The sequence below is a fragment of the Brassica napus genome, chromosome C2 (genome assembly GCF_020379485.1).
Source record: "Brassica napus cultivar Da-Ae chromosome C2, Da-Ae, whole genome shotgun sequence".
Taxonomy (NCBI): domain Eukaryota; kingdom Viridiplantae; phylum Streptophyta; class Magnoliopsida; order Brassicales; family Brassicaceae; genus Brassica; species Brassica napus.
The window spans coordinates 3,165,208-3,178,592 of NC_063445.1; the positions used below are offsets into that span (position 1 = coordinate 3,165,208).

The 13,385-nt window shown below is 32.0% G+C and overlaps 2 protein-coding genes across 2 annotated transcripts; both read right to left on the minus strand.

The window, feature by feature from the left end:
• Positions 1 to 153: 153 nt before the first annotated feature.
• Positions 154 to 2,628, minus strand: LOC106354417 (protein REVEILLE 1). Its single transcript, XM_013794343.3, has 6 exons — positions 2,292 to 2,628; positions 1,728 to 1,799; positions 1,534 to 1,645; positions 1,379 to 1,440; positions 957 to 1,265; positions 154 to 877 (listed from the first exon to the last, which is right to left on the minus strand). Exons 1-6 carry the CDS (start codon positions 2,322 to 2,324, stop codon positions 353 to 355), a joined length of 1,113 nt encoding a protein of 370 aa, XP_013649797.2. The 5' UTR covers positions 2,325 to 2,628; the 3' UTR covers positions 154 to 352.
• A 1,759-nt stretch (positions 2,629 to 4,387) lies between these two features.
• LOC125575255 (homeobox-leucine zipper protein HDG10-like) lies at positions 4,388 to 9,367 on the minus strand. Its single transcript, XM_048746430.1, has 10 exons — positions 8,700 to 9,367; positions 8,497 to 8,614; positions 8,039 to 8,230; positions 7,075 to 7,536; positions 6,813 to 6,911; positions 6,517 to 6,720; positions 5,902 to 6,082; positions 5,421 to 5,689; positions 5,202 to 5,291; positions 4,388 to 4,937 (listed from the first exon to the last, which is right to left on the minus strand). Exons 1-10 carry the CDS (start codon positions 8,855 to 8,857, stop codon positions 4,554 to 4,556), a joined length of 2,157 nt encoding a protein of 718 aa, XP_048602387.1. The 5' UTR covers positions 8,858 to 9,367; the 3' UTR covers positions 4,388 to 4,553.
• Between the last annotated feature and the right edge of the window lie 4,018 nt (positions 9,368 to 13,385).

Consider the following 13,385-nt stretch of genomic DNA (forward strand, 5'->3'; position numbering starts at 1 on the left):
GAATAAACCGTTTTCGGGCATGAATAAACCCTATTGTTCAAGTATTGCTTTCAGATGTTGGTACTAACCTCCTCACCAATGTCATCTGAAGGAAACTCTTCACCAATCCAATTGCAATTTCTTGCAAACGAACTTTATATTTGTTGAGCACAATCGATAACAAAGAGCTCAGTCACTGGTTAAATTAAAAACAAATTGTACAAGTGTATTGCAGTTACAAATTTTGCATAAACTTTAGCCTAAAGAACAAACAGCTCGAAGAAAACTATGCAAAAGTAAAACTTTGGTGAACATTAAGAAGTTGAATGGATATTGAACTTAAAGACTTTGGTACCTGAGAAAAATGTCCTAGTTATAAGTAGATGTGAATCTCTTGCTGTTGTTCTTCTGCTTGTGTAACCATCTTTCTCTTCTTGTACGGACCAAATCCTCTTGAATTCGACTCAGAGTTTCTTCTTCTGAGCTCAGAAAAGGCAGACCTCTCGCTAGGTTTAAACTCCCTTTGGCATACCATTGTTTCCTGTTCTGAGCTCTTCTCCGTGTGTCCTGTATCATCCACCGAACCAGTGTTTGACCCAGTCGATGATCCTTCATTTTGGACGCCCTTTTCCGAGTCTAAGCATTCTTCTTGCTTAGGAGGGACTTGTATCCAACAACTCAAGCGTTCTTCTTGAGGGTTTATTACCATGGGGAATGTTTCTAATCTGGAGAGTTTCCTTGGTAATGGCTGAATCGGTGACTTGCAGTAAGTTGTTGAAGTTGTTGGAGAAGAGGACATGTCTGGATCAGAGACCAAAACTGTCTTGCCGAAGAGTTTAAGGCTTTGCTTCTTCAGTTCCTTGTTTAAGAGTCTCTCTGCTGGAAACAACTCCAGCTTCTGTACAAAGTCATCAAACAAAGAACATTAGAAACTAAGCCTAACGGTTCCTTGATGGGTTTTTGTTTTGGTCACCTACCAGAGTCTCAAGCTCTTCAGGTGCAGTAGTTGCAAGAGCAGCAGGAGGTGATGCAGAGGAGACAGGGGACAAGCTTCGATTGGGTGAATGTGAATCAGAGGAACCAAAGGCTTCTGATCCAACAGTTGACAACACAGAGGTTGGAGATCGGTGGTCTCTTTCTGAGGGAGAAACCGATCTACTTGTTTGATCTCCCTCGTTCCCCAACTTACGTGGGTAAGGATGCATTGGTCTCCTCTTGGGACGAGGAGGCGGTATCACAATCGGCTCCAACGAGTTCCCATTACCTCCAGATGATTCTCGAGCAACCTATGTAGAAAAACACAACAAAACAAAGCCAAGTCAGAACATCAAAGTCTCAAAACAATCTATGTATAATCATCCCTTGTTTAAGCGGTTCTTTGCAAAATAAGTTTATGGACCTTAGAGAAAAACTTCTGAGCATGGCTTCGAATCTGAACAGCAGTCTTTGTGCCCACATGCTCTGTTATTGAAACTTGGTGGTTCAGGTATGTAAAGACCCACAACATAACTAAGTAGCAAGTGATATATTATTACTGGATAATTCAATTATTACCTTCTATTTTTCTCCATGCTCTCCCGTATAGCTTCAAAGCTTCAACAAACTTGCTGTGCTCTTCATCTGTCCATCTCTCTCTTTCCTTTGTTATCGTGTATGGTTTCCGTACCTAAAAAGAAAGATGAACTAAGCCAAAGATGTACACTTTTACAGAACAATATTCACACATTAGAAGTTAAAAGAAGCAAAACCTTGGGTGCATAGTAAGAAACTTGGTCATTGAGTTGTATCTCTGCAGTTTCTTCAACTCTATTGTCATCACCCTGTAAACAAAAGGGAGGGGGATTTTATGGAAACATCATCTTATTTGCTCACACAAATTTAACAAGAGTGGCATTGGTTCAGTTACTTTGCTTTTATGGAAACATCATCTTATTTGTTCACACAAATTTAACAAGAGTGGCATTGGTTCAGTTACTTTCTTTTTTTAGTTGCTCCGGAGTAATATATAAATGACTTAGGCCACTCCACCACCCTGTTAGATTCGGTTTGTTACGGGCTTCCAACTTAAATCTAATCGGTGATTAGTGGATTGACCATTAACCTTTTATATATTACTTAATTCTCGATGTGGGATACAAACTCCAACTGTTTTCAACTGTATTCACATTGGAACTCAAGAGTCTGCAAATGAATTACACTATACTAACATGCCAAACTCTAATCTGAGTTTATAAAAAAAACTATACTTTGAAGCTCATAGATTCATTAGCTAATCTGAAAACTGGGATAAAAAATTAAATAGAGTTTTAAACCTGAACATTCGCAGTCAACGGAGACGACGCCATAGCTTCCTTCCCTGATTAAGATCTCGCCGGAGAAAAAAAAAGGAACAATTCGAAGGTGCGAATTTAACTTTAGAAACTCAGCTTAAAATTTTCTCCGTTAAGTTCGTTTCTACAGAACTCAAATACTGATTCGATTTATCTCTCTGTTCCGGTTAGACGATTTCCAGCAAACCGGAGCTATTTTGAGGGAACGAGAAAACGACGTCGTAAATGTAACTCTTTTTGTTTCTACGGAAGAAGGAAAGAGCAAACGAAGAAAGAAAAATGTTTGGGGGGTCTGTGGAGGAGAGATGGGGGCCGAGAAAAAATAGTAAGATAGATGTGGGGTGCCACGTCAGCTTCTGGTATGTGCGCTTTTTCGGTTTTCCTTATTTTATTGGTTTTTCCATCGAACGCTCTAGACACTGATGAAATCTTGTGGCTCACCTTCAAAGACACGTGTCGCCCGTGGGCGTGGTCGTTTTCTCAAATTAAATTATCTTCTAGATTTTATAGTTGTCCTTGTCTGAGTTGTCTCTACCAAAAAAGGAAATATATTATCATATTGCTGGACGGAGAAATGTGAGCCACTAGTAGATTCATAAAGAGAAAAAAAGAAGCTCTACTCGCGATTTTTTTTTTTTTTTGTGCTTACTCGCTGTTATCATGCTTATACAATAGCTTTTTTTTATTGTAACTAATGTTACTAGTCAGTTACCTAACAAAAAAGTTATATTAAGATTTAGGAGTGCTTATCCATATAATTATTTAAGTATTATTTATGTTTTTATATCAACAGCATGCATTGTATATCTGAAATAATTGTGGAACATATTTTGAACATATATCATGAACATATTTTGGTAAGTGTTTATATTTTATGGAAGAGAAATTAGAACAGATGATTAATTATTAATCAATAGAAGACTGGACGGACCTTTAAATAATTTACAACATCATGATTCAGTTTAATACTTTAATGCCAACTTTTGAAACGAGGCTTTAGTGGAAATCCAAAACCATATGATTTTGTTGTTGTTGGATTTGTCGTTTTTGTTTGTACAAATTTACCGAAAATAAACAAAAAATATGAAGTTAAATATCTCCTACCTCTAAAAATACCTGGTGTGGGTCGTTCCATTACGAAAGCCTTATAGATGAACACCGTATATATATTTATAATATATTATAATTATTTTTAACTTTTTCTTCTTAATATGTTTATCCATTGTCCAGGTCCTAATCAATCTTTTAAAATGTGTAAGATAATTATTAAATCATTGCTAAGCATATATGATGAGAGCTAATTATTAATGGTAAGAAAATCATTTTCGGTGGAAGTTCAATCTAAAGTATGTTTTGAGTGCACTTTTGTACATGTCACAGATTCTTATTGTAGATTTAAGCCGACTGTTCTACAGAAATTAGACACTTGGAAAGAAATGAAGGAGACCACTCAATTCTTTTTAGTTTCTTAATTATTTACTAACTTTCACCGATTTATTGATATTATACCAAAATTCTTCAGCCACATACTTTGGTAAGGGTTTGAAAGAGGAGGAAGTGGTTGGTGTTTGTGGATGTTGTCTGCTAGAAGTATTTGTTAAAATATCGTCGATTGCAATAAACTCCAACCTCTACTGGAAACCATATTTATAATTTATCTAATCAATCATCAGTCAGAAAAATTCAAAACATTAAAAATGAGTAGAATGATAGTCCTTTGAAGAACGTTAGGCTTAGTGCTGCTGGAAGTTAGGCACTGGTTTACTGGACAGCGTGAAGCGACACGTTACATACACCTTAGTGATATTTTTCTTTTTATTCACCACCATACATTTGTAACATCTCTTTTTATTTTCTTGAAATGATCTTTAACTTAGATAAAATAATTGAAATTGATATTATTAGCAAATTTGTAACAGCTAGAATTGTTTTTGGTTGTAATGTTGTAACATTCCATGTTGTTATGCAATATGTATGGCAGAGAAAATGATAAACAATAACAGCTTGTAGTCTCACAACATTAATATACCACAAACCAATATGCCAACAGAGGCAACACCATAAATATTGTTTATATGTCTAAGGGACTCATTTATAGATAATAAGTTTTTTAACCAACCAAAAACATTAAAGGTCCGAGTATGATTCTTTTGAGAATAGTCTTCTCACTCACAACATTATTTTTTGATAATAGTAATAAAAACGGAATAGTTTTGTGAATTGTGAAACGGGTGGATTAAACTCTCACTTACCCTCGTTGCAAGTAAGCATGACTTTGATCCTTTGAAGGGTGGAGGTAATCAAAGTATTGACTGTGGTGGTAGATTCTTCAATTTGGAGATCTCCAGAAAGAGTCGGACCAGAGACAAGTATCTGGAAAGCCACCGTCAGGAGCGACTTACTATGGTCGCTGCCATCTTCGAGCTCAGGAGAGGTGAAATGATGGCCGTCGCGGGAGATGATGAAACCGGAAGGGAGGATTGGAATGCCTGAAGGATTGACTTGGCCAGAAACGGCAGCTGATGCAGTGTTCAGGTCCACTGGAGCATACACCACCATACCTCCTAGTGCATCTCTGAAGCTGTCTTGTATTATCATCATATCAGCATCCTCTGCTGTACTCGCAGTCTAAAAAATATATACATATACAAATAAACCAACATTAGTTAACTTTTAGGTCAAATGAATCAAAGCTAATGCAAAGACTAGTGCTAGTCTGACGTCCTATATTTAAGTAAAAATGTGCTCTTATCTTTTATATAAATATTTCATAAATTTTACCAACAACTAAAAAATCTTGTATAAAATCTTTGTGTCTTAAACAATCGGTTCATTTACTTATGCTCCCGACCGGACCCGGCCTGGCAAAAACATTGTGTTTGAGTAAAATACCTGGAGGATGTTCACACGATTCTTATCATCTGTTCCAGTTGCAAAGCCAGCGACCTCAGCAGCCGGATACCCATGGCAGAGAACGTCCCACTTTTTTTACATCAAAAAAATTGTTTTCTAGTTAATTACCCAAACTAAAACGATGTGAAAATAACGACACGTAAAAACGAAAATTAAAATTTGGACATGTCTAATCAACTTAACTATATTTATATATACCTGGTGGCGAATCTCGAGATTTGTAAGGAAATTGTAGACTTCGAGAGGAGAGAGAGGGAGACATATAGATGAAGCGGCGCAGACAATGAGACCCGTCGGTTGACCAGCCTCTGAGTTTACCCGCACCGAAACCCTAACTCCACTGCTGTTGGTTTCAGACAGTTGAGAAAAATCGTAGTTTCCAGACATTTTTAGTATCCACGCAAAGTTCTTCAACATTCTTTCTCCTAAATTCATGACGCTCCTTCTTCCCTCTATAGTTTCCACAACTATAATAAAAAAGAAGAGAAAAGTATCTTAAAGTATTAATTCATATATATAAGAGTTTAACATACTAAAAGTTCACAAACTAGCACTTGTCACACATCGTTGTTGCATATTAGAGTGTTTCTCTCAAACCAGACTAATAATTATTTTTCTGTATAAAACATCTTAAGTAAGTATTTGTTTGTTTTTAATATGTAGTTATATATAAAAGTACCTCCGGCGAAGTCGGTGGTGGGGAAGACGGAGATGGAGGATAGATGGAGCCTCTCACACATTCTTTCAAGAGTAACGGTCCAACGGCGAGCTCCGTAGCCAAACCCGCCGCATAAGAGGTCTCTGTAAATCCGATGTGTCCGCACTTTTTCATTTACTTCCACGTGCTCCATCCACGTAACCTGCTCATTTTGTTTGTCATAGTTATAGTTTTAGGGTACTGCAAAAAGGTTTAGAATGTTGTACATGTTTTGATTACTTATCAAAAGTATGACATGTTTTCTTTCTACCCTCAGTAGCAATATGAGGTAAAACGGTAGAGCATATGAGCTATAATATGTCATGCATTTAAGATACGAGTAACCATTTCCCAAAATCAAATGGTTTTCTACTTGGATCGGTTTTTTTTTGGTATTGGTTATATATGTATTAGTTCAGTGTGTTGATCAATATTCATGGATAAATTGATAACAAGATACTAATTAATGACACTTGCATATATATTAAATGTGTTGATCATATTCATGAATAAATTGATCAATATTCATGATAAATTGATAAAAAGATACTTGCATATATATATTAAAAAGACAAACAAAAGAAGAGAGTGTGTGACCTTAGAGAGACCATTGGGCAAGGCTTGGATGAGACAACCGGACGGACGTTTGGAGCAAGTCAGACTCTCAAAGTCAATGTTTACATGATGACACGAGACGTCAGCAATCACCCAGAGATCGTCTTCAATTTGTTGGCAACATCTTAGGATCATAAACTCTCTCGGTGGCACCAACGGCGACAATATATGCAGTTGCTCATAGATCTATTTTATATATCAGCCCATTTTTGTTTCATCAGATACTTATATTTATTAAGAGTTAAAAACATAAAATTAGAATGTTATAAAATTCATACCAGTTGCGAGAAGTTTTGTCTTTGTGTGTCCATGGACTCTAGCACATGAATCGTTTTAGCTTCGTTCACAATTGTTGAGAAAATTCTCGCCCATTTCTCCTGAAATGTTTTATATTTTAGACTGGAAAATGAATTTATGAAAAGAACTTCCTAGAGTTTTCATATTAGCATGACAACTACTATTTATATATCATAGTACAAATAAGACTACTATAGCTTCCATAAGATATCATAGTTTAGATATAATTTATAAGATACATACCGTATCGAAGAACATGTCCACCAAGTTTCTTGCATCCATAGGAACCACCACCACTTCTTTAGAAGACTCAATACGAGCACTTGGGCTCTTCAAATGACTAATATTTGTAAAAGACTTCTCATAGTTCTCTTGATCAATGACGAGTCTATCATCAATAGACGACTTGATCCACATCGGTTCTTCGATATGAATCAGTCTTATAATTTCTGTCACGGCATTTACCATCGTTTGAGACATCATCATTTTCTCCATTTGAGATCGCGGCTGGAAATGCTGAGTCGGTTGGGCGTTGTTGATGTGTTCATGAGTATATTGTTCTCTTTCCAAGCTTGGTGGCTCGAGGGGAGGGTTCGAAGAGGTCCCGTAGGAGAAATGAGGGTTACTGGAAGTTGATGCTAGAGAATTGACGCTAGGTATTGAGTGGCCTCCGTTATTGTTTACGAAGTCTGAGATTTGTTCAAGCTGATATTCATATTTTGATCAACAAAAAATTAGTGGTTTTAATGGTAATGTAGATACAGTTTTCATGAATATAGTACAATTGCATTTAATTTTTTTATATAACTTTTCTGTATCCATTTTACATTAAAGTTTATACATAGTTGAGCAATTTTTTGAGCAATTTTAAATATTTTATTATATTTAATATATTAAATGAACGGTGAACCAGAATCTAATCTATATTGCATGTTTAACAAGTCAAACTATAAAAATGAAAAGCCAAAAATAAATATTTGTTGCTTTGACTAAAAACAAACACTTATTTAAGAAGAGCATTTTTAGTTGAAAGAGCTTGTATAGAAATGTATAATTTACATATTTATATTGCTATCCATAAGGATATTATATTGAACATTTTTTTTTATATTGAACATTTACCAGTATTTTTTTTCTTATTTTAGGAATTCATCTGATCAAAATCAAATTATAAATTTAAAATAAAAAAATATATGTGAAAATGAACCTGTCTTTTGAGATATGCGTTATGTGCACGCATTTTTTGGAGATATAGTTTGCGTTCTTCTTTCCCAGGACGAGGACCACCGCATGGAGGGCAAGTCACAGTTTTTAGTGCCTCTTGTATCACTTCGTTTTCACGTCTTATTCTTATGTTCTCTGCTCTAAGTGATGCGTTGAATACTTTTTCGCTTTGAGCCTATAATTCAAAAAAAAAAATTGGTAACTGAAAGAATTTGAAGGCCAATCTCTTTTTTTTTTTTTGGAAAATACAACTACGTATTAGCTCCACTGTGGTGCGAAAAATATCTAACATGCATCCATCGAAATTCAGAATTGATTGTGACGAACAAAATGATGACTTGTACACCAATTAAATCTCTTAGATTAACTAAATCACTTCATATCATGTACTAAATTATAATATATAGAGAAGAAATACTAGAAATGATGACAAAATATTACTTTGGCTTGTGTTCTTTTGTTTTGGAACCAAAATTTGATTTGTTTCGGTTTAAGTTTCAGTTCTTCGCCCAATTTATGTCGCTGCGTATCATCTGGATGAGGGCATTCCTTAAAATACCTTAAATCAATTTACAAATTAATTATTAATTAAGAAACTCTTAATCAAAAATAAAAACTAACATAAAACTACATTAAGATCTTACGCTTCAAGCCTTTGAATTTGATGAACAGAGTGGCGATGGTAAATCTTATTATCCCGATTGGTTGTGCTCATCGAAGTTTCCAGTCCATTGCTTGAACTGCTATCATGATTAGAATCCATTTTTTTCTCACCCAAATGAAAACAATCTACACAATACATTAACCAGTTAAGGCTATTTATATAAAGAAAACTATAATAGCCATATTTGATTTAATATTTTCAAAGATATATAAGTTTATTCTATGGCCTTAAGATTTTATTAATAATAAATGGAATAAGTATGTAAAGCCTAAAACAAAACAAACAAAACCATTTATGAAAGAAATCTCGTTACAGATTTTCTCTTTTGAGGGGACGTTACTGTAAAGGGTATTAATGAAATGTTTTTATATTATTTTCAGCAAAAACAATTATCATAATCTGTTATATTTTGGATTTATAGGCATTTTCATTTAGCCCACATATGGATAAGGATTAGGTACAAAAAATATAGAATATATTGTCTAGCTATTAAATCAAGGTGAGGTGACAAATGTTAAAGCGAGATACTGGGTTTTTAACATAAACTGTGGACAAAAAAAACAAAGTATACTTAAATCTGGAAGTCAAATTCTTATAATAAATATGAGTTAGGCTTTTTATGATTAAAGTAAATATAAATATTCTATAATTTAGAAAATTTATATTATGGCATTTTACTATATTTAGAGTTTATATGCTTTTTTGTCAAAATTTTAAAGTGATTTATGTTGGGAAATTTCCATGCTTTAAACAATATAATGTAGTGATTCATATAGCTTACACATCAAAACTCATTTTCATTACTTTCACTTTAAATATACACTAGATCTTGATCCGCGCCCCCGCGCGGGTGTTGGATTAAACTTGCGTTCAATATAAATTTATAAACCATTGATTTTATAAAATATCCATTTATATTTTTATGTTTTGTAAAATATATTTAGAGTAGAATATATTATATTATAATATACATGTTTGATGATAATTTTCTATTTGTACGTAGTATTATATTTATAATTTTATAACTTGATGTAATTTGATGTAATTGTAATATTCATATATTAACCTACTGAATTTTTATTTTTTTATTTAAAAATGATTTAATTTTGTACAGTAGGTTTTTATGAATTATTATTAATCTTATGATATTTGGTTTTCTTGAAAATTGTATTGTAGCAGATTAATATATATTATGTATTACAATTTGTGTTTTTATTTTCAGCAAAAAGAAAAAAACAACTCATTGTAATTAATTAATTATTTTTTTTTATTTTAAGTGAAGTGGCAGATTTGTAAATAAGAAATAAATGTAATAGCTAATTGTGTAAATAAAAAGAAATATTTAATCTGCTATCTGTGTTTCCAAACAATTCTCATTTAATCTGCTATCCAAGTTTCCAAACGACAGAATCTGTAAATAAGAAAAAATACAATGACTAAATATGTAAATAAAAAAAATATTTAATCTGCTATCCTTGTTTCCAACCAACTTTCGTTTAATCTATTATCTAAGTTTCCAAACAGTACCAAAAGATACTTCAGTTTTAATAATATCTAATTTAATAATATAGATATGCATTTATAATGTTTGGGTGTTGGTCAGTGATCTTATGGATAGAGTTATATGTTTGATTTATTATTTGTTTTTGCCTAACGGTTTTTTACTTTCTTTTTTCATGTAATGTGTTAGTATGTAATATTAACTATGGTTAGGTGCCTAGGTGGAATATATATATGTTCTTTATATTTCATCAAATTTTTCATAGTCTCAAAGATGAATCGGTTTGTGATAGAGTTTCTCTCTTTTTATAGCATTATTTAAATTTATTATAATACATATGTGTGACCGGAGGCGTCACAATTTTTTAAATAAATTTAAGGTTTTTTTAATGTGAATTTTTTGAAAATTTTTGAGGACACTAGTCTAATATTTTATTTCGTTATGCTCAGGATACCCATGTGTGTGATGCATATTAGACATCGCAATAGACATGTTTACTTAGTTTCCAAAGTAACGTTTTCAACTTTTTTTGTTAAAGCTTTGTTAAGAGTGGTATAATAATAAGCACCATTGACAATTACATGAACTGATTTCTTAGGAGGTGTTATTGGTTTATATATTTTTATTGATTTAGAAATCCATATAGTATTTATAAATCTAAGTAAAATATACAAATTTTCAAATTTTCTCGGACTAGTATTTACAAATCCGGAAGTTTTTCTTCGGATTTGGGTCTTTGTATTTTTCACAAAGAAATCCATGCAAATCCATTCAAATCCATTATGAAATCAATTATATTAGTAAATCCGTATGATTGAATAACACTTGATTTGAATTAGAATTTATGAATCATTAAACGAATAACACTTGATTTGGATTAAAATTTATGAATTATTAAATGAACTAGAGATTTTTTCCGCGCTTCGCGCGGATTGTGTCTTATAAATTTATTTTATTTATAATATTATTTGTCGGTTTTTTTATTTTACATTAACTTCTTATTTTTCCAATGTTATTTTTTCTTAATTTAAATTTATATGTTTATAATTTTTCATTTTTCTTGTTGTAGATGAAGAATTATATTTTTTATTGATGGTTTTTTGTATGTGATATAAACTTTTTGATATTTTAAAATAATGTTATATATAGTACGATTAACACATTAAAGAAGAGAAACATATTCATGCACATTTTACACAGGTTTTATATGCATAATTTTAAACATTATATATGTATATATTATAAGTTTGAAACATGTAAATGTTTTCTGAAGCTAAATACTTGTTCTGAGTTTACATAACTTATCGAAAGTTTTATCCCTTTTTAAATTCAAATCACAGAAAAAATATTAAAAAGTCAGTATAGATGGGTTTTTTGGGCTTTTAAATCAACACTGAAAAATTACATGAATCAGATAACAACCGTTTTATAAACAACTGGATAAAATTTGACCGAGCCAAAGATTTTCACACAATATGTTCTTTCTTCTTCAAATTGCGAAGAGCCTATAGGCACAAGAAAAAAAATCATAATTTTTGTTTTCACTTATATAACATTTTTTCTCCTTTACACACGGAGTTTATTACACTGTTATAAGCAATGAAAAACTCTATTCATATAAGATTCACATCTATGCATTTTGACAAAGAAGAATTTTAGCCATCTTTAGTTTCAGAATGGACCAACTTCAGTCATATACACTATATTTTCTCTATGATTCAAATCTTATGATTTTAATATATGTGCAGATTTTCATATGAAAAAGCACGCACGTCATCTATCATTCAACCTATTACTTTTTTCAAAGTAAATACTATAATCCTCATTTGGTTAGCTCCACAAATTAATCTCTTTGGATCAGTTTACTAAAAAATATAGATACTAATGTTAGAAAAGAATATAAACACTATCAACAACAAATATTGGCACAAATTTAGATTTGCTGCTGAAGTTTGGATTTCTTCTCCGGCTGATCTACACTCTGTTGCAGCCTGGATCAATCAACCTCGCGTCAATGCAGATACGCATGCTACTCCAGTCATCAAGCTCTACTTTCAGTCAGCCATCTACCTGCTGTGGAAAGAGCGTAATGCTCGTGTGTTCACAGCTGTTTCCTCACCTTCATCAGTCATCCTTGCCTCTCTCGACCGTATGATGCGTGACTGTCTCCTCTCTTACCCGGCAAGTTCTTCTTTCTCTTCTTCTCTACTTCTTTTTATCTTTCTTGTATAAGACTTCCTTAAGGCTTTTTTTTACCTTGAGTTGTTGTTGGTTGTTTTTGTTTCCTTGCTGTAATAAGTTGTTTAAAAACAATAGTGTAACCTTTCAAAAATTGATAATCTTAGCATCTTACCAAAAAAACAACAAATATTGATTTATTTATGTGAATATGTATTTTATTTTAAATCATTATAGTGGACGAAGAAAGCACCATAATTTGTACAACAAATTTTCTTAGATTCACGTCATGATACTCACCATTTTATCATTTTAATTACATAATTTTACATGAGCTTCTTCACCTTCCCCGATTATTTTCTCTTTATTTATAACTACAATATAAAGTTATAAACTATATATATTATAAATTAATAATTTATTTACCCTTAAAGTTTAACGATTAAAAATAGAACATAATTCAATATAGATATATGATTCTATTAATAAATTAGTAGTTACAAATTTGAAATTTCTAGAAATATCAAAAGTTGTATGTTAGTTAATTATCTTATAAATGACATTTATTTCTAATTCTTTTTGGATGAGAATATTTTGGCTGAGGTGGATAGTCTCAAAAGCTTTGAATTTAGTCCCTTTTATATAGTAGGATAACACATGATTTCAATACATATTTTAAAATCATAGAACCAATAACACTAGATTTAGTTTGGATTTTTAAAATCTATCAAAATACACCAACCAATAACCCCACTTAGCTAATGTAGTGCAGGTCCATTGCTTTCATTATTTTAACGATCATTATATGAAAATAAATTTATATAATGTTTCTAAAAATCTTATATGCTTTAGATTTTTAGAAACATTATATAAATTTATTTTCATAGAATTTCACAATATACAAAATTTTCTACAACTTTTTCCAAATTTAACAAATTTCTCAAATTTTAGAATCAATAAAATCTATATAAATCTTACTTCCACTAA